The following is a 27,821-nucleotide window of genomic DNA, read 5'->3' on the forward strand; positions in this document are numbered from 1 at the left end:
CCACCAAGATTCAAAATGTTCACCTGGTCTCAGAGAGCGCTCCTGTGTACATATACGTAGAGTTAGCTTTTAATGGCAAAAATTACAGGTAATTTTCACAGGCAGAAAGAGAACTGTTTTCTATAATGGACTAGATGTTACTGATTCAGTGTCATTTATCTTTTCAGAAACTAAGCAATCAACCATTTCCCGTGAATCCGTTTGTTCTGCTTCATACTGTATGTGCCTGTGATAATGTCAACATTAATGGATCCCCTTCTTCCTCTTTTAAAGCAGATGAGAAAGTATGACTTTGTTGTTATACCAGTTGTATTTTCATCTTCTAGGCGTTGGGCTAATCCTGTTCTGAATTTTAGTGGCCTTAAAAAGCATATGACAGTTGAATTATATGTGCTGCTTATCAAATAACAAAGAACAAAGTAACTTGCAGGTAAATTCAGGTGTGTTTAATTAAAATGAAAAACATTTAATGGACTTACTGAACATATACACTGGTTAAAATGTAGGAATATGGATGTGCTGCGGATGTTGTGCTCTAATACAAAGAGGTACATGGGGAAGGTATGAGAAGAACCCTAGAGCCCATTTTGCTGTGACTACATAGAAACTGCTTCATTTTGGCTAAACATTTGAAAAGCAAACTTTCCACCTCCAAAACAAGCTTTGCACAGATGCTCTTTTCAAGCTTGCTATGTTTTTAAACTCCATATGCCTTTCTTAATATTCACCCTGGTTTTCATTACATTAAGAGTAAACAATCTTTTTCATTGATTCTATTAGCCTACAAAGAACTGTAAGGTTATCGGAACAAAAGAAAATCTTCAAGTCGTTCAGGTAAGTGTAGTTTGTGGACTAAATAAAGGCATGATCGGCCCAAGCATTTTCGGATACACAGTCGGCACAGTTGGGCCAGCCTAGGAGGGCCTGGAGGGAAGAGAGAAACAAGAACAGTAGTATGAATTCAATAATGTCAATTCAGGGATAAGTACAGCATATATCAGTGGGCAGAAATCTAGTTTATAAGGAGACTGTGAATCAAGAGTAGGCAAACCCAGGTAAAAAGCTAGATAGAAAAAGCATCATCAGTTCAAATTTAGATCTTAGCTTTCATTGGAATAAAGTGGGAACCTAGATTACACTATATATTTATCTCACTAAATAATTTTTGAAGCACAGTAATACATAACCTGGGCTTTTGTTAAACCAAAGTAATTTAATAAAAAATTTCACTATTCTGTGTACAGAGATAAGTGCTACACTGTTGTCTGGTGGCTTCCCATTTCCATTTTTGCTTTACAATTTAATGAGAGCCCCCAAAGTTCAGAAACATTACAGGCATAGGGTTTCCCAGATTTTCATGCACAGGCAAATCAGATCACTTCCTTTCCCCATCTCCGTATATTTCATTTGTATAGCCATGATCTAATTCTCTTAAAGTCATCCAAGGACACCCCTGTAACCAAGTAACCCCTAAGAACCTCTGTGGACAACAATAAGACCTGACAATTTGCAAGAAGCATGACGGTGACAAATGTCTGAGCCATTACCTTCCCGAAGCAACAGTGCCCGTTCAACAGAGCTATTAGGTGCAGCAAGATCAAGAGCACATTTTAATTCGGAATTTCTACATTTCAAGCTGGCCCCATAGTCTGTTAACAAGTTGACAATTTCTGCACTTGATTTTCTAGCGGATGCATGAAGTGGTGTGTCCAGTCCCTTACCCAGGTTGACACTAGCTCCTGTATGTATGGAAAAGAAAACAAACTAGTTAGCATTACATGGAAAGAAGACAGCAATGCAGATTTTTTTTATTTCCTCCTTTAATACTTTTTCTTAATGCTGGAATAAATTTCCTCTCTAAAAACGATTTCTATGTCAGCAGCTAGGGTTGTTGCCCTCCCCCCCCCCTTCGAGGGAACTGAGGAACAGATAAGAGAAGTAGGGTTGGAGTCTGCATTTAAAGGCAAACTTACTTAACGCTCACTTTCTGAAACAATATGCGAACTGAAACACAACTATCCTTTGAAATTCAGAATTTTGCTTTGCAGTTCTCCAGACAAGTAATGTGCACAAAATGCATTTCCTAGGGTAAAGTGGGCATAGAAATGCATTTATTAATGGAAATAACATACCAAAATGCATTTATTAATGGAAATAACATACCAAAATGCATTATGTTAGGGGAAATTACTTGCAAAAATGACTTTCTTAATAATAATAAAAGTGGGGTATACGGACACCAGTCCTCCTTTTCCTTCAGGCAAGGACAATTCTCAAGGCTTGGCGTAATTAATATTATTTAGGGAGATGAGGGAGCATCCCAATGACGCCTGTCCCTCCCAGGCACCAGGGCAATTGATTTCTTGCAGTCTCCCTAGGCTCGGAGATGTAGCACGCCAACAGACTTCCCTCAGCATCTGTATTAGAGACTTGGCCGGGCTACATGTTCTGCTTGCCTCTAGGAAATGGAAGCTTAGGAACTGGAGGTGATAACAGGCCAAAGTCCGCACAGAATGTTCCAGACTTGCATATATATCTCCCTGTCAGGCATTTGGACTATTTTTTATTTTTTGAGTTTCAACGCTATTTACAGAAAAAACTAAAAAAGCAAAATAAGATGGGTTTAAAAACAATACAAATTAAACCCCTTTACGCCCAGCTGGAAAAGCTTGTTGAAACAAAAATGTCTTCAATGGTTTCTGGAAATTACAAATAGCAGACAGCTGCCGTATCAACAGAGATGCTGTTCTACAGAACAGGGACAGCTGCCCTGAAAGCCTTGCTCCATCTTACGATGGAGTGAGTTCCTGATATAGTGTTGGGATGTTTAGGAATGCAGCAGCCCACCAGTCCCATCCATGAAAACCCAACACACGCCAGAGTACCTAGTTCTAAAAGTTTCTTGACACAGTCTGTCCTTTGATTCACACAGGCCACATACAGTACTGTTCCATGCTGTAGGTTTTCTTGGTCCACATCAACACCATTGGCTAAAAGAATTTCCATACACTCCCTGTGGCCTATGTAAACACAGAGAGAAGAAGAAGAAGAAGAAGAAGAAGAAGAAGAAGAAGAAGAGTAGTAGTTTGGATTTGATATCCCGCTTTATCATTACCCGAAGGAGTCTCAAAGCGGCTAACAATCTCCTTTCCCCTCCTCCCCCAGGGAAAAACCGGGGAAAAACAAAAGAGTCCGTTTTTTCAGCTAGGAACAGCTGGAAAAACGGGGATTTCCCAGGGAATACGGGAGACTTGGCAGTTATGGACTTACGTGGAAGATGAGGAAGCTGACAGGCAGGACCTGGGCTGGTTGAAGACTGAGGTTGATGAGGCAGCCTCCAGTGACTCTGAGTTTCCCAGCATCACCAATGAAGCAGAGAATCTGACATTCTTGTATCTACGGTAGTTAGAATTGTCCCAAGCCACTACTGTTACCTCTCTTGACAGCTTCATGAATTGGGGAAGCAAAATGATTCTCCAGCCGCGGCCGGGCACCAAATTCAAGCAGCATATCGACGCAAGGGGCACTGCCACGACAGCAAGCATTAAACAGAGGTGTGATCCCATCTATAGTGACTGCATTCACCTGCAACACAGAACAAAGATAAGACTGAGGGTGCGAGTGGATGCCATTAGAGAGTCAAGCACTTCCTGTAAGCGATTTCTCTTTATGGTATTTGAGTGCCTACTTTTAGCTCTTCCATTTTGATTATCTTCTTGGACATTTCCAATAATACAAAATGCACACAGTTCCCCTGTTAGATCCCATTTTGAAGCAGCATCTCTCTCATACAGGAAAGCAGAGGCATAGCTACAAGGGGCTAGCCAGGGTTTTTTTTTGCCCTGGGTGAAGCCTCCAGAGGGGCAACCATTGAAGCTCCCAGCCTCTTGTGTGTGTGCATACACAAATGCGTGTGGAGGGTGTGCAAAACTGGGTTTTTGACCCGGGTGAAATAAAGCCTAGTTTCACCCCTGCAGGAAGCCATGGTAGTACTCACCTGAGCACCATGTTCCAGTAACACTTTTGCACAAGCAACATGACCACCCAAGCGAGCCTCGTGAAGAGCAGAAACATGGTCTATTGTAACAATGTTCACATTGAACCCCTACAGTTGAGAACAAAAGGTATGGATAATAAGCAGTTGCAAAATAATAATAATGTATAGCTACAAAGATTTAATATTGGCTTGGAATAAAACACCCTTTTCCAGTGATTAGATTTGTGGTTCGGCAAAATGAAATCTGCAAGAGTTCTCCCAGAACAAGCATAGTTTAAGCAATCTAGTTTCTCTAACTGAAGAGAGATTGGATGCAAGAGGTATAAAATATCAGCCTGCTACACTGTCCTACCTACTTCACGGGGCTCTTGTGAGAATAAAATAGAGGGAACACTCTGCATTACTTCAAGGAAAGGTGAAATAAAAAAGCAATTTTAAAAATAATTTAAAAAAGAAACTCTTAACATAGCAACATTACTCAGCAATAGAACCTTCTCCACAATATGAACTAGTTAATGTGCTCAGTTCCCCTGGAAACAGAATTTTGTGGGGAATCAGTGTGAAGACAGGTAAGTAGAGAATCTGGTAAGGAACTGATTAATAAATCAACCATTGTCTTCTTATGGATGCTGAACTGGTGTGAGCATGAGCAAAGTTTGTGAAGAAAAACTGCATTGGGAGAAAACAAACTATGCACGTGGCTATTTCTAAAGAATTCATGGTTTTGAACTTCTGCTACGCCACTACTTAAGGCTGCAGTCTAGAACTTATCCCTCTCTTGTGTTGTTCCAAAAAGTTGACACTTTTACCACTACATATTCATTAAACAGATCTGGAAAAGGAGGTGGATTTTTGTTTCTAAATCTTGGTGAAAAACACCCTGGGCAACCTGCAGTAGTTGTGTGAATTGGCCATAAGTTCATTCCCTTTCATGCATTCTTTGCAAGCGCTGCTCAGTTCAATTTCGAATTTGCACACTCCACACTGAATTTATTTGTGTAGTCTGTATGCATTATTGTAAATAGAATGTTTGGGGTGCAATCCTATACACACTTAACCTGAGGGCAGGTCTCATTGCTGCTTACTTCCCAGTAGACATGTAGGATTGCATTGTAAAATCAGGGAAGTATACTAGGGTTTCTTACCTGTGCTATCAAGGTTTTCAACGAGAGGAGGCGCCCTTGAAAGGCAGCTTCATGAAGGGGAGATCTGTCGGCCCATGAGGCTAAAACAAGATCACTGAAAGATAAGTCTATAGAACGGAGATTTACAGAGGTGTAAATACAATTATGCCCCTTTTTATAAAGGAATATTATGTGGGCATTTCTTGCGGGAAAATGGCATCCTCAAGTTCTCTCCTTTGCTATAACACGCAGGATCACTTTCTGCCCAGAAACCTTGAATAGGTAGTATAAAGAAGGAGAAGAAAGAAGAAGAAGAAGAAGAAGAAGAAGAAGAAGAAGAAGAAGAAGAAGAAGAAGAAGAAGAAGAAGAAGAAGAAGACCATGCTCTGATATCATCACATATGTGTTCCTCCATTCACCACCATCAGTGGCCCAATGCAATTTATTTTGCTTTAACATGGGGCAGGGAACAGTGTCTGAACTGAGCATTAGGTCGTTATATCCCCCACCTCCCGCAGGCCACCCGCCTGTTGGTTGCCTGACAACATAATGAAATCAAGCCATGTGGGCTGCACAAAAAGCACTTTTCAAAGCACTGCACAACCTGACAATCAGCCAATTGTCATGTCTCACAAAACCCCAGTAGAGAGCCATTTGAAACACTTTGCAGACTCAGCAATCAGAAACTGGTGACCAGACTTCTGTTCCTTCGCTCCACATTTGGAGTCAATAAGAAAGAAGAGAGGGGGGGGGGAAACAACCATACTTCTGTTGTGATCTTGTGCATGGACACAGGACCGTCTTTACCCGGGGGTGCAAGGGGCACCACGTTATATCGGTGGCAGTGAAAAGCAATGGAGTGAAAGTCCCCATTCCCCTCATCCGTTGCTCTGTTACTCAGTAGCATCAAACAAAAGCAGTTTTTTTCTGCTGCGCTGTTGTTACAGGTGAGCGATTCCCCCCCCAAAAAAATGGTCAACAACTTTGAGTTCGCCCCCCTAAAAAAGGGCGCCGGGCGGATCTTTGCATCCCAGCGCTGCATATGCTAAAGAAGGCCCTGCACACGTTAGCTAGGGATCATGGGAGTTGTAGGCAAAAACATCTGGAGGGCTGCAGTTTGGGGATTCCTGCTCTTAAGCCATGAAGCTCAAAGGAGGAAATATTGCCTTACCTGTGATGCTGCAAACAAGAGATGCATTAACGTACAAAATAGCACGAAATGGGAGGGTTAAATATAACCATGAAAACAAGAACAGGCCCAGGCTATAAATATCTGTACGTGTCCGTCTTTTAAGTCCAAGCTTTCTCCATGCAGCTGCCTAATGTATTTGCACAGAGAGCTGCAGTTTTCTAAGTAATCTAGAACGTACCTCCTTGAAACATATGACAAATGTAATTCCCATAAGGTGCACCTCTTAAGGCTCCAGGTACTGAAGGCATCCCAGAAACGCTATTTTTCATGAAGCTCTTAGGGTAAATGCAGCAGCGCTGGACAGCATTACTTTAAAGCTTAGCGGTAACAGTGTAAGTAATCTAATCGAGGTCAGAGTTGGTGGTCAGGTGGTGTTTTGAAAAACGATACTGTTTGACAGACTGGCAAAAGGCAACGTCACAGAGAAAAAGAGGGTAGATAACCAACACCATTGCATGTGCCCAAAGCTAACCATCTGAATTGTTTACAATTATTATTACTTTAAGCCTTCAGTGAGAGAAACTGATGTGTTTGAAAATAACCATATGCTCCCTTATAGAACTGCAGAGGTAAGTGGGAACTGCAGGCCATAAAATGTAGAGAGATTAATAATATCATTCATAACCATTACTGCTTCTGACAGATTTACTGACTCCGACGGGACAGCTCATTGATACTTATGTAGCCCAGACACAAATAAATTATACCTAGTAAATATTATAATTGGAGCATTTACTGAGCATTTTGTCTCCATGACTGATATTTGAGGAGCCGCATGGTTGCAATTGTGTTTTTAAAAGCCGTTTTTCCTCCCCTGTTCGTGTTTGACATTGCAGATTAAAATTAGTAGCATGTACAACTGTTTGTATTTGCAAGGCTACGAGAATGCCTAGGAAATAAGCCGGCGATAATGGAAGATTTTTGCTAATGTCAGTTTAAATGATGTTAAAAACCCCTATCCCTGCATTCTCCATCATTTTATTGCCATGGGTGAATCCTAAGTAGCCAGGACTGGGATGAACCCAGAAGGACACTAAGTCAACACATCTGGCCAATGACCCAAGCTTAACATTTTGTGACTCATTCACATATAGTAAAGTTGTAAACTTGCTGCCCTGCTTGGCAGAGAAAGCAGGAACAATCCAGTTTCATCCCTCCGATAAAAGCGAGCCGAGCCACATGCAACTGCTGTTCCAGCAGACATTTCACTCTCCCGGCAAGTATCTTCTTTCAGAAAAGGCATATTCTAAATCTTTTACATTGTTGTACGCATAATGATGCAACAGACCCACAATAAGACTCTATTAAATAAATACCGAAATAGTTTAAATAACAGCATTGCAGAATTCTGGCTTTTAAAATAATAATAACAATAAGAAGAAAACCTTATTTCCTATAACAAAAATAAATATTACCTTATATTGAAGCACATTGCTTTTCCCTGCTAATCTTTAATTCTTCATCTTAGACATATTCATTCTAGCTTATGCTTGTATTAACAAAATCATACACATATTTATATTTCCAACCTGTTTGATGACAATGCAGTCATGAGTATCGATTTTTGACAATTTCAGTGATTTATTTTTTAGGTCAGTTAGCTTTTTTTAATATTTATCTCTACAATTTTACCTGGAGCTATTCCATAGATCTCTTCTATCCTTGCAGCCTCTTTCCTATTCCCTTTCACAATATAGAAATGGGTCAGTAAAGCCAAAGAGATTTTGATTAAGAGCTTGAAACAAAACAAAGCGAAGATTGCAAAATAAATGTTATTTAAAACATAGAGTATCATACTGCCTTCCATTTTGTTTTGCCCTTTGTATAACTTCACAGGTCTCCTAAGTTACATTCACTATTATTGGTATCATATGACATCTATTTTAAACTCTCCGGCCACTGATGTTCCTCTGCTACCAAAAATACACACTGTTTTTGTCCCAAGCACGCTATTGATATTAAATAACAATGCTTAGGATTAAAAGAGCTTAATGCTTTTCTCTTCCTGTTCAGATTTGTACAAATTCATGTTTATTTCATCCATGTTTATTTCATCCCACTGTATTCCATTTGTATATTCCATTTTAATATTTGTTAAAAAGAAGAACAATCTGCCCTGTGCTCTCTCACAAGGAAATGCAGCATTCAGCATTCCTAAATTTATATAGTAGTTTATTTGGGTTTGAGCTAATTTTTATGGACGTTTACATAGAACATTTTCTTTTAATTCATATGTTTCGAAGTTGGTGCAGTGTTCTAGGAACCTGTTAATAATGTCAGGACAACACTAGGTGGAGCTATTGGAATACAATATTTTCCTGTGTAATCTGTCACAGTGTGGCAAGCCAAAAGAAAGGTTTATGCCTACTTACCGTAGTCTAGACCAATTTACATCCATGAGACATTAATGAAAGTGGTCAGTTAATTGCCCTTAACACGAAAAGGAGATTAGCCCATATATGATAATTTGCTGCAAGCTACTGCAAAAAAAGTATTGCAAGCCATTATCATTGCATGAATTTCAGGTCCCCAAAATTGCCATTCTGCGAAAGCCATTTTCCAAATTGCATTTAACTCTCCCCATCTACCTCATCACAAGTGAGTCTTATGGAGAAAGAGAACCATTTGGATGAATGTCAAACTGCTTTGTAAGGAAAGAAAAGGCTTAGTACTTGCGCCCCCCCCCCCCCAGCCTTCTTTAGTGATGCCAGAATTGAATCTGGGACATTTGGTACATTTATTTATTTATTTATTTATTTATTGAATTTATATATCGCCCCATACCTGGGGCTCTTACCACTGTGCCTTACTACTAAAGTACAGTCCTTTCCCTTAAAGAAGCTAGTTTTTGAAAAACACAGAGTACTGGCTTTCTCGGCTAAACCTTTAATCAATCAATCAATAAACTTTATTTGCATAGCCAATAGCCATAGCAACAGAATACACGCAATATAGAATTAAAAACAACATGGATAAAAGGATCATATGACTATGATCTGACTATGATACTTCCGGTTCCGGTCATGGAGGAGGCAAGCTGATCCTGGCTACTCCCCAACTGAAGGCAAGATTTATGCTCTTGATATATTCCCGGGCACCAGGGACCCAGGTGGCACTGTGGGTTAAACCACAGAGTCTAGGGCTTGCTGATCAGAAGGTTGGCGGTTCGAATCCCTGTGATGGGGTGAGCTCCCGTTGCTCGGTCCCAGCTCCTGCCCACCTAGCAGTTCAAAAGCACGTCAAAGTGCAAGTAGATAAATAGGGACCGCTCCAGCGGGAAGGTAAACAGCGTTTCCGTGCGCTGCTCTGGTTCGCCAGAAGCAGCTTTGTCATGCTGGCCACATGACCCGGAAGCTGTCTGCGGACAAACGCCGGCTCCCTTGGCCTATAGAGCGAGATGAGCGCCGCAACCCCAGAGTCGGACACGACTGGACCTGATGGTCAGGGGCCCCTTTACCTTTTATATTCCCGGGCGCCAGCTTACCCGTCTCTCAACCTTCTCCTCCTCAATGCTTCACCAGTGCTCCTTTATCAGTGTTCCTTTGAAAGCTGTGATTAACGGCCTAACTGTTATCGTATCGTCCTAAGCTGGTGGCCGCCGGCTGTAAAGGAAGCCGAGCACTCCTCCAGCCTCTCATGAATGAAAGGCACTGCTAAAAATAATAAGCCTGGCAACCTCATTCGGTTTAAAGTACCCCTCTGAGTGTTTAAAGTATCACCCTGAGTGAGGCCCATTATCCTGCCTCAGAAATATATACTGGGAAAATAAACTCCCTAGGCAGAGATATCGAGTCCTACGTTGCCACCTGAACCAGCTGCCTGGCCGAGGTCCTGGAGGTGAGGTCTTCCATCCGGTGCAGAGGGCCGCTAGTGATTCATTGAAATGCAATTAAGCCACACCCTATATCCATCATGGTCCTCACGAGAAAGAGGTGTAAGGACCTGGGACTCAAGCCAATGTCACCCCATAATTCAACGGTGTCATGGAAGAGACAAAGTAAGATCAACTATTTTCCCCACCAAGTAGAGAATAGGAGAACCCAGAGCGAATGGTAAACCTTTAAATCAGAAGCAAGGAACCAGTGCCCATTCATGCAGGACTTCAGCTCCCAGCAGACCCAGCCAGCAGAGCCAAAGGGAGATTTCCGTCCAACCGCAAATAGCAGACTTGGAGTTGGGAGTGGGATCCAATTCGGATCATGGCTGGGATGGAGGCAAAAGGTTCAAGCTCTTATCCCCACATGGCATAGTCCTGATCTAGTGCACTATTCTCCTTATACCGGTAGCCTCAGCCCGTATATATATCCAGTTGATCACTCACACAGGTGAGGGAGGGCCTCCTGTAAATACCACTGTTATCAGCAGGTCCCTTCCGCACAACGGAAGAATCAGGCCTTTAGTGCTGTGGCGCCTTCCCTTTGGAATCCCCTCCCCTTGAATATTAGAAAGGTGCCATTTTTGATGCCTTCTCAGCGCCTGCTGAAGACCTTCCCTCCTGCTAAGTTGAGATCTTTCCTCATCCACATCTGTACTGGAATTGTTTTAAAGGTAATTTTATTGTTGCATCTCTTGTTGTTTGCCATCCTAGGCTCCTTTGGGAGGAAGAGTGGGGTGTAAAGTAATAAGAAGGCTAATTGCAATGCAGAGGAATGATTTTAGAGAGGATTACATCTGGAGGAAAAGGTGAAACTTCTCCTCCTTCTCCCTAGCATCAAATTTAAAAATCCCCTGCCACAGGAATAGCATTTAGTTTCACCCCAAGTCTTACCACGAGTGGTAGAACAGACTTCTTTAAAAAGGAGGAGTGTGGGGACACTTTTATTCCATTTGTATGGAATGAAAGGATGCAGATGAAAACCTCTAGTCGTACTTCATTCCTTCTGACTAAGCTTGCAATAGAAATTATACACGCCAATGCATATTAATTAATAACTGGTGCCTTTATTTTTCTATATACATTTTAAATAGGGCACATCAGACAGTAGTTCTAGGATAAACCCAAATAATAAAACACAGACAGACAGTAGATCGAATCATTCAGCGCTGAACGCATTAGGGAACCAAATTTCAGAAGGTCTGAAAAAGTTGGTCTAAAAACAAATATGAGCAATAAGAAGGTTGAAAGCATAGAACTATTCTCTGCATTTCAAAGTTGCTCAGTAAAGATATCCCCATTGCTTCTACATGCCACTTTCTTTTTTCATACAACATCAATGAACGTACCGTAGGTCTTTCTGGTAGTCCGTTACAGAACAAGGATAAAGTCTGTTGTAGCATATATCAGCGGTCAGGTGGCAATGTCCTTGTAGATCCATTCGTCGTCTTAATAACGAAGACAGACTGGATTTTAATTATATTTTTTAGCAGTAAAGCCACCCGTATCCATGATTATTATTGTTTTAACAGTCGATGGCGGGCAGCTACTTTGCAAAGCTGTGTGGCAGTGGTAGTACAGGAGATAACAAAAGCTCCGTCATGGTGTTTCTCTGCTTTGGGACCCGTGAGGACTTCTTCCCCCTCTCGGGCGGCAACAGTGCCTCGAGCATGCCGGCCGAGCAGTTGGGCACATTCTGGCTTGGAATGGACATTTGTCTTCACAGCTGTTTAAAGACAATAAGTCAGAGAAGGCAATGTGGTAAGTGCGCACTTCTGTTCCATGGAGTATGTATAGGAAAGCATGAAAAGACTTATGTCCATTGTGATCATGTGAAAGGAGGTACAGAATCATTACTCATGGCTCCCCATTGCAAGGAGGATCTTCATTCATTATCATTTGTTAAATGGGAGATTTACCTTCTACACAAGCCCAATCATTTAGTACAAATTTCAACCCGGGGGTGGGAATCAATCAATCTGGCCGTGAACCAAGCATGCTGCATTGAACTGAAATGTAAAGGAAGGCTTACCTGCATGTTTCTGCATTAAACTCCTTGTGTTTCTGAAGGCAGCTGTCTTGGTTCTCCGTACACAAGTAACAGCTGCAGTTCTCTTTGTTCTGAAATAAATTGCCAGTGCACTTCCATTTACAGATGCACTCGCAATTTTCCTCATCAAAGTTCATATTTGGTGCACACATCGCAAGTTCAGCAAGTGGAGGGAGCCCTGGCACATGTTTGGTAGGGAAGAGAGAGAGAGAGAGAGAGAGGTTTATAAAACTCCTCACCCTCTTCCGAAAATGTTGGCACCTCAACATTTCGCTATACATCACAGATACAGGGTGTCACTCAAAGGTAATAATATCCTGCAGATGTACAGCAAGACTTGAACTTAACCTATAAAATGCACTATTTATGGCACTGCGAGTCCAGAAATCTGAACTCCTATCAACCTACAGTGAAAACTATGGAATCCACAGCTTGAAAAGAATGTAATTATAATGAAGTTGATATTCTAGCAGAAATAAAAAGAGTCTGTATGGATATGGACTTTATAAGTCGTGATAGCAATATACATACATTTAAAGTGTACCGTACACCCAAAGTATTCTAGGAACTGTCATTCCCCCCAGCAGCACTATGTGTATGATGTATACACAACCATATTCTAGTTTTTCCCCCAGTTGGGATCTAAAGAGCTAGTTTAGCCTGGGGCATGCCCAATGGGCTTTTTTGCCTTCCCCCTTTTGAATAGAAGACCCTAATGACAATTTCACAAACTCCTCCTTAGTTTCGCCCATATGGTTTGCTTTGTGGCATGGGGCGGTGTTGTTGCTTAGGAAAAACAAAGTGCAAAGCACCCTTGAACATCTGGCGCTAGCTGTGCAGCTCTTTTCCCCCAGGTCATTAATTGCAATCACAATTATCTGGAGTTGCTTCTCTTTCCAGGGATGGGGCAGTATTTGTCTCAGAAACGGCCAGAAATCACTTGGTAAGTATTTTCTTCCCACCCGCTTTGAACATCAGGTTCTCATGCCATATCATAAGGAAATTGCTCTTGAAACTTGCCCAGATTTTACTATCTTTCCAGGTACACATAGCCTAGGATAATCAATAATGATGATGATGATCCCGCTGTGCATGTGAAGTTGGGTGGGAGAATCTGGGAGGAGGACAAATGCTTTGCTTCAAATGAATGAGTGTTACTTCTGTCTGACTGAGCTTCTCATTTCAGTTAATTCTAGTAAAAGCAAAATGTTTTTAACTACCAATCTGCCCAGATTTACTCTTTTGTTTCTAGATGCAGAGTTACAGGAGCCGGGGGGAGGGGAATCAACTCTGCCCACCTATTTCAGTTTGTTAATGTTGTTATTCATAATGTTGTTATGGGTTTTTTTTTAACTTGTCCAGATTTCAATATTAAAGTGAGTATATAAGTAGTACTAGTATATACCTTCCCTTCTGCCAGGACGATCTTTGTCTACAACACATTCACATTTATCACTGTCCCACATCCAGCCACTATGACACAGTTTGTTTATTTGGGGACAACTAGAAGGAAACAAAAGGCCAAATAAATATGTTAAGAACACATTTAAAAAGTAACTGATATATACACACCGCTTTGTTATATATTTCTTATGGAAGTGTGGTATATAAATATTCAAATAAATAAATAAATGCAAAAATGGAATTTGAGAGCCAGCTTTTGGGGGGGGGGATAGTCAAATTAATTAAAGGTAAAGGTAAAGGGACCCCTGACCATTAGGTCCTGTCGTGACTGACTCTGGGGTTGCGGCGCTCATCTCGCGTTATTGGCCGAGGGAGCCGGCGTACAGCTTCCAGGTCATGTGGCATGACAAAGCCACATCTGGCGAACCAGAGCAGCGCACAGAAACGCCGTTTACCTTCCTGCCGGAGTGGTACCTATTTATCTACTTGCACTTTGACGTGCTTTCGAACTGCTAGGTTGGCAGGAGCTGGGACTGAGCAACAGGAGCTCACCCCGTCGTGGGGATTCGAACCGCTGACCTTCCGATTGGCAAACCCTACCGGTAGGCTCTGTGGTTTAACCCACAGCACCACCCGCATCCCTTAGTCAAATTAATTACGCCTAGTCAAATACATTAAGCCAGGGTTCCTCAATTTGGTGCCTTCCACATATTTTGGACTACAATTCCCATCAACCCCAGCTGGCACAAACATGCTGGATGAAGCAAATGGTAGTTACAGCCCAGAACATTGGGAAGGTACCAGGTTGGGGAAGGCTGAGTTAAGTAGACAGGCGGCACATAGCCGTGGTGTATTGGGGCTCAGAGTCTGTTGAGAAGCTTCTGCATTTAGAGACGTGTCTTAGGAACTTCGACCAGAAGCCTCATTACTGGCAAATGAACAGTTCAAGGAATTGTATTTGCTAAGTCATCAAACTGGGGCCTCAATACATTCCAACTGCCTGCTGTTTATTAATTTGCCACAGCTGCCTGTGACAGTTTTGACTCTCTTTTTTTAAAAAATGTAAATATCAAAGATGCCATAGTAATTTAAAAATGCTGCTAGAAGAGAAGTCTGTATGTTATGTAACATATTTCTACATTGTTTTTCCAAGCAGTCATTAACTTTTCTTTGTATTGAAAAACAAAGCATTGAAAAACATACTTTTTAAAAACATTGGATAACCACTAATCTTAGAACAAAGCATACAATTCATGAACACCCAGAAAAGCTTCGTGACTGATTGTGTATCTTTATAAAATGGGATAGAGAGCAGAAGACTGACTGCAAATCTTACCTATCCTCTTCTGGATATTGAACAGATCGTCGTATGATGGCGTACGATGGGCGCTGAGCATTTGTTAAGCACTTGCAACCGGTGTGGTTTGCAATTTTGACTTGAATCGGATCTGGCACATTTGTTAAAGGAACTGAAATCTCAAAGAGCTGGAAAGATGAAATACAGCATTTTTCACCACTCCTATTAATACACATCGTTAAATAGCCTCCCCTCATTGTTAAATAGCCTCCATATTTCCTGCTCAATGAAGCAAAATGGAGGATTGAGCTTCATGTTAGGAATCTTCAATTACAATTCACCCCTAAGGACATGTGATGGACATGAGTCCAACATGTACCTGAAATCTTTGATAGCCTGCAGCTCCTTGTCATGTGTTCACGCCATGTCCTCCTCGTCACATAGTGGAGAGCCTATAGTTCTACAGACATGAGTGAATGCGGGACAGCTGCACTTGCTCTGCCATGAATAGATTCATAGCTATGGACAACTTTCATGCCTTGTTCTTCCCCAACATGGAATCCTCTGCATGTTTTGGGTTACAACTCCTATCAGCTGGGGTTGGGTGGTTGGTCTTCCTACACACACTTACTTAAAGGTAAAGGGACCCCTAACCATTAGGTCCAGTCGTGACCGACTCTGGGGTTGCGGCACTCATCTCGCTTTATTGGCCGAAAGAGCCGGCGTGCAGCTTCCAGGTCATGTGGCCAGCATGACAAAGCCGCTTCTGGTGAACCAGAGCAGCGCACGGAAATGCCATTTACCTTCCCGCTGTAGCGGTAGCTATTTACTTGCACTTTGACGTGCTTTCTAACTGCTAGGTTGGCAGGAGCTGGGACCAAGCAACGAGAGGTCACCCCATAGCCGGGATTAAAACCGCCGACCTTCTGATCGGCAAGCCCTAGGCTCTGTGGTTTAAGGAAAGAGCTATCTATGAGTATATTCAATTAAGAGGGGCTTGCTTCAAAGTCAACCTGCATAGGATTTGACGGTTAAGGAGAAACAAACTGGAGAAGAGTAGAAAAAAGTCCAAATACCGTTTTGGATATGTAAGATGTGCTGGTGTTCACGCAGCTTAGGCTCTCTTCATTGCAGCAGCCTCCGCATCTATAGACATTCACACAAGGAGGCTTGAAGAACTTATTGGTGGCCGTGCCCAGCTCTTTGGCAACTTCCACGCAGGTCTCCCTTGGCACGCACTGAGTCCTTTGCCACTCCTCATCTATGACTGGAGAACAAGGGAGCCATTCTAAAAGCAGCAGTTGTCATCACACAATTGGACTCACCAGGTCACTGGCCTGCTCTCTGAGTCCTTCGTAGCTGTGTGAGATGCAGCACTACACTTTGACGGGGGGGGGGGGGAGCAACATCATGACATCTGCTGTTTATTAATATAAATGAGCCAAGCGAGATGTGCAATGGAATGCAGCAGAGTGGAGTACTCCCTTCACCATGGTATTCTATTCCCACCCACCCCTGCAACAGCCATTCAACATTTCATGGCCATGCTCAGTCGTCACCAGGCTGTTATGGTTCTCCCATGAGTTTTCCCTGCAAAAACCTGGCACTTCTGCAAACCAGTTTGTGCATTTTTTCTGTGTTTGGATGGTCCCCTGTTGGCCTGCACCTCTGAAATGGCAATTTGGAAAGAGAGGGATCATGATCAATTCTGGATTGCTTCAATCTAGGTGAGAACTTTACTAACTGATCGCCATAACTGATGTAGCTATAATTTCTCCCCTTATCCTTTCTGTGTTTTACAATGTGTTCTGTAAGACCCAGATATGATATATTCTGTCATCAGCCCCCTTAGAGGTGCAGTACTGGCATTGTAACTAATCTCATGATCTGCCAGATCCACACAATGCTGCCCTTCCAACGTCATCATGGGATCCAGCTTGGGGTGACATGACGCCCAGTTGCAGGGACTCACAATTGAGGAGAACACGGTGGCCTTCAGGCCCTGCTTGTGGGTTTCTCCAAGACATCTGGTTGGGTCACTGTTAGCTCAGGATTCTAGATTGCACTGGGCCCTTGGCCTGATCCAGTCGAGTTCTTCTGATGTAACTGTCCAGAAAAGGGGTGGGAATAATGTCTGGCCTTCTCCTGACCTTTTAACAAATATCTGATGAGCTCAAGGGGGGCTGGTGAAACTTTTCATAACATGGCTGCAGACATTATGACCTGCTCTTTGGTCACCTGATCAAACGGCTGTTAACAGGGACAGCTATAAGGGCCAGTTCAGGAGTTAGCAACCCTCGGTCTAACTACAGAAATCCAGGTGCCACCCGTGGGGTGCGACCAGAGCCCATGGCATCCTTTCCAATGTTTTGGTCTCTGTTTCTTCCTCTTTGTAAGAACAGATGTCCAGGAAGCTCCTGCCCAGCAATGTCCAAGCTGATAAAGTGTTTTACATCAGGACACACCTAATAAAAACAGGCATTTGGACGTTTCTGCATTTCGAGCTGCTGTTGGCACATTCCTTTTAAATAATGCTGTCTGTTTACATTTTTCCCTGCAGTGGAAAAAAATGCTTTGTTTAGAGCAGCGTTGCTTGAACTGTGTTGCGAGCGGAAACAAAGAAAAATACCTAGTTTTGTGCAGAAAATCTAAAAAAAGTCTGTGGCAGGCTTAGAGGACATTCCTCCTCTTTTTGGTCTCCTTAGGTACGTTTTGGTCTCCTCAGCACACATGAGACGGGATGCCTGATACAGAACTTGCAACAATGGGTTTGACACCTGTCTGCGCTTCAAACTCAGAACTTCGATCAAGCACCCTTTCAGCACATTACATTTTTTGTTTTGTTTTTTTCAGGGTGTGAATTTGCAAGTTTGTAGACACCTTTACAGGTGAGCACATTAAATCATGGAATAAATGCTCCATATCTTATGCTTTTCTTCCAGGGATCCATGCAGCTTCTCCCAGGGTAGCACCCCAAGCAAAAAAAAGTCCATTGCTTTAATGCCGACAAAATGTCATTTCCTCCCAGCCAAGCAAGCACCACAAACACAATTGTGGGATGCTTTCGGTATAGTGGCTATGCTATATCAATACATATTGGACAGTGTCTGTGACATCTCTAGACAAATGGCGACTCCTATCTGTACCATTTTCGACTTCTTAAAATATTATTTTACTTTATTTTTAAATGGATTTTTTTTAAGAAAAAAAGACAGCTCCCTGCTTGTATCACTCAGAGCACTGACATAACCTTATGAACAAGGAACAGACCCATCAGCAAGTGTGTGTGTGTGTGTGTGTGTGTGTGTGTGTGTGTGTGTGTGTATTTCGGCACAAAAAAACACACATATAACAACCTGCCTTTCACATAAAAACCCGGGTGGCCCGAGATCTTTTGGCACCTGAGGAGAAACATCTTGCAAAAGTATGGATAATTTGGATGGTTAAAAAAATGGATAGGTATCAATATGCAGTTATAAATATTATTATTATGGTCAATGGAAGGGATGGGGGGAAGTCAGGAGATTCAGAGCAATCTCGAGATATGGATCTTGAATAATTTTTGATATGTGTTTATATTTGTTAAAAATCAAATAAAAAAACCTTACACACAAAAAAGGGAAATGTCTCACAACCGCTGCCACACACACACACACACAATGCGAGCGCAAACTCTGTAAGCAGTCTTTGGACCAGGGTACGGGGGGTGGTGAGGAAAGATCCTTTCTTGATTTCCACTTCTCCTTTCAGGAGAGCCCCACCACACTGCCTGGTGAGGGGGACAAATCTCCCGCCAACTTGTCAGCAAAGCTGGGTGCCAGAATGCACCTCCTCTCGCCAACTCGGTAGAAGAGGAGGTGTTCTGCAGAGCTTTGCTGCCAGTTCCTCACGGCTGCTAGAGGCCAGGGAGACCAGTGTGGCAAAGCTGAGGGGTGGAAGAGGGGGGGGATGCTGCTTGTAGGGTGCTGCCTGAGGCAGCCCCCTCACCCGGCCAGCCTCATGGGTGGGTCAGCTCTGAATAGGAACAGGACAGCAGCCCGACATAAGTCACTGTGGATCCAGAAATATTCAGGTCATAAACTGTGAGCCTACCTTTCAGTATCTCAATATCATAGAAAGCAGCGGCAAATCTCGTGGAGCGATGCGAGGCTGATCTGGAATCCATAGTGGCCATGCCCTTGAGCTTTAGCCGGCACTTCCAGAGCTTCCAGTCCTCAGAGTGGGTGATGCGAAGAAGTTCTTCCAGGCTAGCAGCTTTCCTGATCTGCTGCTCTGACCACGCCAGGGCAGAAAGTGACGTCCTCTGTAAGGAAGGGGGCGGGCGAAAACAGAAGATCAGTCCTGTGCCTACATCTATAGCCCTTAGGTAGAAAAGAGCACAAGTTTCTGTTGAATGTGCCAATGTAATATAGACTGTAAAAAACACAGACTTTTAAAAAATACATCAGGCTGGGTTAAATAATTGTTGTTGTTGTTTAGTCGTTTAGTCGTGTCCGACTCTTCGTGACCCCATGGCCCCTTCATGGATCAATGCCTTGTCGTGGCGAAGGGGCTTGAATAACTCAGAGAAGCTATGAGCTATGCCACGCAGGGCTACCCAAGAGTTTTGACTAAACGTGATCCACCTGGAGAAGGAACTGGAAAGCCACTCCAGTATCCCTGCCAAGAAAACTCCATGGACAAAGACAACAGGCATATAAAAGTTAAAAAATTACTCTTGGATTAAAGGAGGTGTTATTTCTAAGGTTTGTAACTAAAGGGTTAATTACAAACGATCCCAGATATGGGATCACCACCCCATGGTTTTTCTATTATTTATTTATTTATTAAATTTATATACCACCCTTCATCCAAGCATCACAGGGCAGTTTACAATATGAAAACGCAAAAATACGTAACATAATAACAACAAAAACAATAAAAGCCATTGGTTGTTTAATTAGCCAAATGCCAGGTAGAAGAGGAATGTTTTTGCCTGGTGGCAAAATGTAATGGTGGTGGCATATGTAATGAAGGCCCAGGTAAGCCTCCCCAGGGAGAGCATTCCACAAAATGAGGAGCCACCGAAGAAAAGGCCTGTTCTCGTGTTACCGCCCTCCAGACCTCTCCCGGAAGAGGCACACAAAGAAGGGCATCAGATGATGGTTGCAGGGTCTGGGTCGATTCATAAGGGGAGAGGTGCTCCTTGAGATATTGCTGGATAAATGATCAGGAGTCTGTCCCTTGTTCAAACCTGAGGAAGAATGACTAATCATAGAAAAGAAATATGAAGAATTCCCCTAGCATACCAAGAAGTGCCTTGAGATAAACATATATCCAGCCCATATACCCATATCATAAAGAACTGACTTAGAGTAGCCATGAAAAGCATTCAACGATGTCCCTTTCCCTCCCAAGGCTAACATTTTACAGTTAACTTGATCTGTAAAGCATACTGTTGCATGCACAAGATGAAAGTGCTCACAGCATTAACACAGATTGTGTCTCCCTATTAGGTTCCCAGGGAGACTGCCAAGTCATAGCTTTGGGTCCAGCATATAAGAAGAGGGCAGTGAGAGAAGAACTGGGAGGTAGATTTAGGAACTCAAGACTGTTCCTCCATTTCCAGAAGACCCTATTGTCTCCTGAAGTTGCATCCGTGGTCTTCACACTCTGCAGCATTGACTCACGGGGAATTATGAATTATCTGAGGACATTTATCAAACATGGTTTGCTTTCAAGCAACCCAGGAACCAAACTGTAGAAGCTCCTTAACCTGGCGCACACACACACACAGGGTACAATGCCATGCCACTGGCATGTGGAAGATGTTTATGACCAAGCAGTACCAAAAATGTCAATCCAGGAGATAAAAGAACCTGGCTGGTGGCTCCAGCCGCTCCCCCCCCCCCAAAAAAAAATGGAATATATACAATACAGGTAGCTGAAAGCTACTCATATCCATAGCTGCCAAGTTCTCCCTTTTTTTAAGGGAAATTCCCTTATGCTGAATAGGCTTCCTCGCGAGAAAAGGGAAAACTTGGCAGCTATGCTCATATCTCCTTAGCTACTGTCTTGAGATTTTCGTTCTTGATTAACAGCTTGCCACATCGTTAAAAACCAAGTCAAATACGCAATTGTATTTCTTGTGAACTTTGAAGCACCAGAAAGGGAGGGCATATCTTTCTACTCATTTTCATGAACAAAAATGGCATGGCCAGGATAAAGCTCTCAAGTTCCCTTTACCTTCCCCACTCCCCCTCAAAGTGATAAGTAAGTACATCAAGGACGTGCAGTGGGATGTTAAAAAGCATGTGCTTTTTATCTGCTCTTGCCTGGTGCATGGTAACAGTCTTTAAAAAAGAGGGCTCTCTTTCAAGACTTGCCAGAGAAGAATGGCCCTCCCCAGAGGAATTGACGGGATCAATTTTCCGGAATATTGTGACCACATTTATTTTATGTTGAAACCGTTGCTCATCACAACTTTTAGTCACAGGGAATTGAGAGGAGCAGAGGGTTCAGAAAGCCAATAAATATGTTTATTGACAACATGTGTACTTTAGAAAATTTCTTAACTCCTAAGGAAATAAATATTCACGGCACATGCCATGAAATGTAATTTGTGGCGGTAGCCCTGGAACATTGGGCTGTCTGTGTTTCCAACTGCTGTATTAAATGAAAAATAACTTTGATCTCCCATCCCTCAAATGTTGCTAACTAAGCAGGCATGTAAATAGATAATATCCCCATAGCTAATCAGTTGGGGTGGCCTGGCTATTTACTGGGTTAGAGCAGGGTTTGATAGCTGGCCACCTAGGGATAGGAGGAGAAATTAAATTCAGTGCACATTTAAAGGTAAATCTATCAAGTTGTTGCTCTTCCTGGAACAGCTGCCTGGGAGGAAAAAAAGCTCTCAATAAACAGCCTGAATCTTGTTTGCTCAGTGCACATGCCCATAGGGTCAAGTACCTTTTTAAGGCAGGCGGAGTCCTGGAGATTTACCGCAAACGTCCTGGCTTTGGTCAAAGGAAAGCTTGGACATTGGCTCTTAACTCCTGCTTTGAACCAGGGAAGAAGGGGGGAGTGAAGAGCAACATCGGGAATGGGGGTGGGATAAAGATCTACATTGGGATTCATTGCCGCTATGGATTCTTCCACCTGAGGCGATCGCCTCACCTTGCCTCATGGGTGGGCCGGCCCTTCATTAGGTTCACAAATGCTAAGAGGGGAGAACCCTGAAGCGCCTTTGCCCAGACAAGAGCCTCTACACACACACGCACACACACACACACACACACAAACACACACACACACACCCTCTGTTTCTTCTGCCTTGCTGCTTCCTGGAGATGATTAAATTCCCCTTCCTCCCACCCAGTGCCTGCTGGCTACTCTCCCTACCTAACAAGAAATGCATTGTTCTGTCTCTCCAAGCTCGTCCCAATGTTTTCCAAAACTTCCTCTGCGGTCTCTCCATCTATTGGCCCAAATATGTGGGAGGAGCTCTGCTTGAACTGGGCCAAACCAGAGCAGCTGTCTTTACAGGTCAGGGGCATTGCCAAAGCAATGGTTCCTCTTCTTTCGGGGAAGGCGCAGTGTCTGGCCTTTTGTGAAGTGATGCATACCGTGTTTCCCACATTTTAAGACACCGTCTTATAATGATTTTACTCAAGAAAATAAGCCTATGGCTTATTTTCGGGGGGTGTCTTAGTGGTTCCTGCCTCCTCCTGCCGTGGCCGGCGTTGCTGCTGCTGGGCTGGCAGCACCCTGCGAAGTCAGGAGAAGCCAGCCAGACCGCTGGGGGGTTTAGAAAAAACGTCCGGAGCGCGTCCCAATGGCAGTGCTCCTCCTCACCTAATGGCAGTGCTCCTCATGTGCCGCAAAAGCCACTAAACAACTGGGGGGGGTAGAAAGGCAGCCGGAGCGCAGCCCGATAGCAGCGCTCCTCACGCACCACAAAAAGGACACAGAAAGCTGCCGGACAGGGGGCTAAAAAGCAGTGAAGCAACGGCCACAGCTTTAAATGGCTCGCAACGCCCCCCTCGCCGTCGCTAGGGCTGCCGAGGCTGGATCGTGCCTTTCATCCCGCGCCTGCGCTGCGCGCCGGATTTTGCCCAATCCATCGGGGAGCAGGGAGCGCTCAGAATCTGGCAAGGGGGGGGTCTCTCTTCCCATTCGGGCGCCTGAGCATTGCCGCTTGAAAGGCTGGAGGCTCTCGGCAAGGTGGTCTAGAGGAGCGATCGCGGAGCGCTCCTCTCTGCAGCTGCCGGTTGCGGTGGCGGGCGGCAGACAAAAAAAAAAAAGAGGCCAGGCTGCTGCGCTCCGCCCAGCGCTGCAGGGCGCTCCGAGCGCTTGGCGCTGCGGAGCGCTCCTCTTTGCAGCTGCCGGTTGCGGTGGCGGGCGGCAGACAAAAAAAAAAAGAGGCCAGGCTGCTGCGCTCCGCCCAGCGCTGCAGGGCGCTCCGAGCGCTTGGCGCTGCGGAGCGCTCCTCTTTGCAGCTGCCGGTTCCGGTGGCGGGGCGGCAGGCAAAAAAGAAAAAAAAGAGGCCAGGCCGCTGCGCTCCGCCTGGCGCTGCAGAGCGCTCCGCTCTGCAGCCGCCAGTTCCGGTAGCGGGGCGGCAGGCTGCCTCGGGCAGGGAAAAAAAGAGAAGCTAGGCTGCTGGCTCGGGCGCGCGGAGCACCCCGAGCCTCTGAGAGCCAGCAGGACGAGGAGGAGGCTTGCCGGGTCGTCGCCCAGCAGCGCGCGCGGAGCGCCCCGAGCCTCCGGCAGCCAGCAGCAGCAACAACAATCCCAGAGGCTCGGGGCGCTCCGCGCGCGCTGCTGGGCGACGACCCGGCAAGCCTCCTCCTCGTTCTGCTGGCTCTCAGAGGCTCGGGGTGCTCCGCGCACACTGCTGGATGCCGACCTGGCAAGCCGCCTCCTGCTCTTACCGGCTCCCAGAGGCTCGGGGCACTGCACCATGCCTCAGCCCCCACAGCACTGAGCGCGCCTCCTTCGCCTCCTCTTCCCTCAGCGGTCTCGCTCCTAGGAGGTATGGCTTATTTTCGGGGTATGGCTTGTATTTCCTGAACGCTTAAAATCCTGCTATGGCTTATATAATGACTACGTCTTAAAATAGGGGAAACACGGTAGCTGCCAAGTTATCCCTTTTTTAAAGGGATTTTCCCTTATGCTGAATAGGCTTCCTCGCAAGAAAAGGGAAAACTTGGCAGCTATGTAGTTGGGTGCCAAGCCCAGCATTTGGGGGCTACAGGAACAGCAATGCTACATAAGAGAGAGCCAACTATATAGGCACTCCCGCTGGACTTGACTGCTTCCGGTATGCAGTACTGAGCTGTATTTAAACTCCAACACCTCTCTGTTCCTAACACCACACAGAGGCAGATCCTCTCTCTTTGTCTAATGAAACACAGGCTTCAACTTGCTGTCATACTGGGAACAAGCCCATGTTGGTTAGGCAGGTTACAGTCATTGTGTAAAGCAGGGCCGTCTCGAGCAGGTCGGGCGCCCTGGCGCTGAGATCGCTCTGGCGCCCCCGCCCTCACTGCGCGGCTTCGTCACGCAGCGCCCCCCCTGCCGGCCCGGCGCCACCGGGAGTGCACCTAGAGCCGGGTCTGGTATACAGTTCAATAAATCTCTCTCTCTCTCTCTCTCTCTCTCTCTCTCTCTCTCTCTCTCTCTCACACACACACACACACACACACACACACACACACACACACAACACTGCTGTTGTAATATGATACGGTGGAGAAAACCAACACCATTTGCCATACACTGCTGGGAAATTTTAAAACAGGGTCCCCCCAAAGGCAGACCAGATGAGTCTTGGGGTGTGATCCAGCAGGTATCTTATGTTCTTAAAGGGAATTCTGCACATAGGTGTTTCAAGGCACTTGCCCTACAGAAAGGACATAATTTAAACTTGGGCTCTTCTCTGTAGCCTAGAGATCCCTGCCAAGAGGATTGTAAAGCCAGTCCAGTCCATCAATCTACTTCACACCAAGCTGCCCATAGTCCTACATGAAAGGAGAGTGGCTTGATGTCGCCGAGGTTTAGAATAACTTGCCACTCAAAATGTTTCATAGCACTTTTAAGCCATAGGCTGCAATTCTGTACTCACTGACTTGGAAATAAGCCCCCTGCAATTCAATGGGGCTTTCTTCTGAGTAGGCAGTTATAGAATTGCATCAGCTGAAATATATTCCAAACTATAGAAAAATCAGCAAATAATAGGTAAATGTAAAGGTACTGTAAAGGGACCCCTGACCATTAGGTCCAGTCGCAGACGACTCTGGGGTTGCAGCGCTCATCTCGCTTTACTGGCCGAGGGAGCCGGCGTACAGCTTCCAGGTCATGTGGCCAGCATGACTAAGCCGCTTCTGGGGAAACCAGAGCAGCACACGGAAATGCATTTACCTTCCCGCCAGAGCGGTACCTATTTATCTACTTGCACTTCGACGTGCTTTCGAACTGCTAGGTTGGCAGGTTCTTGGTATAAAATAATATAAAATAATAAAATAAAATAAAATAATAGGTACTTGGTGTAAAAAAATAATGATTTCAAAACCTCAGGAGATTTAACAGAAAGCACAAAATAGCATTTTCTCATTCCTATGTAGAAATCATTGGCAGCCCAACCCTTATGCAAGGACAGTCAACAGTGGAGCCCACTCCCAAACAATTATGCATAGCATAGGTTTGCAGCCTTAATTTCATTAACAATAAATGTATTTTGATAAGTTAAAAGGAAATCATTTCGGGGAGAATACCAGAAAGGTTGACTTTGCTCTAGCAGGAAGTAATGGTTACCCCCTCTCTCTTTTTAGTTTGACCTACACAGTATATCCATGTTGCTTCTGCAATATAATTGGCATTATATCATTGCACTGCAGAGGTACCCTGGGGCCTGGCTGATTCACATTTTTGCCAAATGCCAGCAGTTGCACCCCCCCGCCCCGCCCCGCCCCCCGTTAATGTGAACATAACAGAATTCTTGCTTGAATCTTCAATTCCGTTTTCTGATTTACTGAAGTAGCTAACAGTAGAATGTAACAAGTTAAGGAAATGAGGAACACCGATACCTTTTCAAAACTTTCAAAGTTTTGTAAAAATGCTATTTACACAATGAAGTTGTATAGGAGGCTAGAATATTATCTTTTGAAAGCTTACATCATGAACCAACCTTAGAAGGCATTCCCATATCAGATCTGGCAAAGAATTACTTCTCAAACCATATAGGAATCCAGCCTTAATTATTCAGACTGGATTGGTACATTATACAGCAGTAAGGAGTTTCTCTAAGCACACACACACACATTTGACAATGTCCTGGAATGACAAAAACTTCTAGGATCTAGATCTTAAAGGGCAGTAGCAAATACGTTATTTGGGAACAGTATTTACAAACCTAATTATTTTCAAAGTGGATCCATGCAAAAACAGAGTGACTGATAGGTCAAAAAGACAACCTTCCTAATCTTGCCAAAGAAAGAGAAGGCTTACAAGTAATGGACAAATTGTTTGGAGAGATGCAGAAAAAGCACAGAATGTGGATCAAACAATTTAAGAGAATGCCGTGTTATTGCAAAAAGCTGTCATACTGGAATTTTAAAAAAAGGTTCTATTTGGTCATCTGCCACCGCTGAAAATGAATTATCATTTAATTAATACATTATATTTTTAAGTGGCAAAAAAGAAAAGTATCCATCAGCTGTGAATGTAGATTCATTACATTCCTGTTTTCTATATACTCCTTACGGCAGAAGTCAGCCAAAAGTTAAATACTATTTATTTCAATGGGTTAGTTAAACATGCACTTTAGTCTTTCCCTTGGAAATCTGGCAGAAGAAAATGCTTCAATTGGCTGTTAAATCTTCTCCCACGGTATTACATACATCAAAGTTGTTTATTTATGCAATACTTAAGAGTCACCCCAGAAAGAACTCAAAAAAGTGCCACTGTAGTCCGAAGATTGTTTCAGACCCATGTGGTCTTGAGACTCCAATTGATGCAGACAATTCCAAAATAAAGCCCACTTACCTTTACAGATCCATGTTCAGAACCTTGCAGCAGATGTAGAAAAGACACTATAAATATGTTTACAGTTGTCCACGGCTTGTACATCCTTGTGGTTAATGTCCACACTTTGCTACACAGTTGAAGTCACACAGCTGGAGAAGAACGTTTCAAAATTCATTTCTCTGTGAACTGCTAATGTTTTTAAAAATGCATACCCTGAATCTTACTCTCCACGTAAACTTAAAGAGTATACAGGAGGTGTAAACAGCACAGTTAAAAAAGAAGAGTAGAATTCACTTAAACAATGTCATCTCTTTCTTCTAGGTACTTTTTAGATATAAAAATACAAAAGTTAAAAAACGTTTCCAGAAGCAGGCAAATACAGGTCCCAGTCTATTAAAAAATAATAATCAATCCATCTCCCACCTGGACACAAAGAGAAACTCAAAATTAATTTGTGGTCCAGGAAAGGTTAAAATCTACTGAGGGGGTTTGGTGCTCCATGTTACAAGATTCCTTTTAAGACGGCTGTAGAACGGCCGATGCTTTGAGCTAGAGAGAGCTGTAATCCAACTCTCTGTATTGAAACTTTTTTTCACAGCCTTCATGGAAGCCTGTAGAAGCATGTGTCTTAAATCTGATACAGACACTGGCAGAAAACAAGAGTCACATGTTGGCTCCTATCCCATTCTGTCCCTACCGATGGTGTAGCATTTACTAAACTAACCGATGCAATGTCTGCCACCATTCCTTTAAAAGGTATTACCTGAAACATGAAATTTTAACACATGGTCTTACAAAGTTGACATACTACAATAGGTGCACTCCTACAGCTACACACAGACACACACACACCCTTTAGGTTTTCTGTGTTGTACGGATT

At 43.8% G+C, this 27,821-nt stretch overlaps 2 protein-coding genes across 5 annotated transcripts; both read right to left on the reverse strand.

Annotated features, from left to right (window-relative positions):
* Positions 1–424: 424 nt before the first annotated feature.
* Positions 425–8,120, reverse strand: ASB11 (ankyrin repeat and SOCS box containing 11). 4 transcript variants are annotated; one of them, XM_060273502.2, is made up of 7 exons: positions 7,946–8,120; positions 5,143–5,222; positions 3,998–4,105; positions 3,435–3,585; positions 2,886–3,020; positions 1,548–1,739; positions 425–924 (listed from the first exon to the last, which is right to left on the reverse strand). In XM_060273502.2, the coding sequence occupies exons 1-7, from the start codon at positions 8,118–8,120 to the stop codon at positions 800–802; spliced, it is 966 nt and encodes a 321-aa protein (XP_060129485.1). In that variant the 3' UTR covers positions 425–799. The 4 variants fall into 4 exon arrangements, with proteins under 4 accessions (XP_060129485.1, XP_034971257.2, XP_034971259.2 ...); XM_035115366.3 differs by lacking the exon at positions 7,946–8,120 and adding an exon at positions 6,492–6,992; XM_035115368.3 differs by lacking the exons at positions 2,886–3,020; positions 7,946–8,120 and adding an exon at positions 6,492–7,002.
* Positions 8,121–11,234: 3,114 nt separating this feature from the next.
* On the reverse strand, positions 11,235–27,648 carry VEGFD (vascular endothelial growth factor D). Its single transcript, XM_035115765.3, has 7 exons — positions 26,960–27,648; positions 19,031–19,241; positions 16,015–16,205; positions 14,978–15,126; positions 13,643–13,740; positions 12,220–12,415; positions 11,235–11,913 (listed from the first exon to the last, which is right to left on the reverse strand). The coding sequence occupies exons 1-7, from the start codon at positions 27,041–27,043 to the stop codon at positions 11,787–11,789; spliced, it is 1,056 nt and encodes a 351-aa protein (XP_034971656.3). The 5' UTR covers positions 27,044–27,648; the 3' UTR covers positions 11,235–11,786.
* Positions 27,649–27,821: the final 173 nt, after the last annotated feature.

This window comes from Zootoca vivipara, chromosome 4, assembly GCF_965207765.1.
Source record: "Zootoca vivipara chromosome 4, rZooViv2.hap1.1, whole genome shotgun sequence".
Lineage (NCBI taxonomy): Eukaryota > Metazoa > Chordata > Lepidosauria > Squamata > Lacertidae > Zootoca > Zootoca vivipara.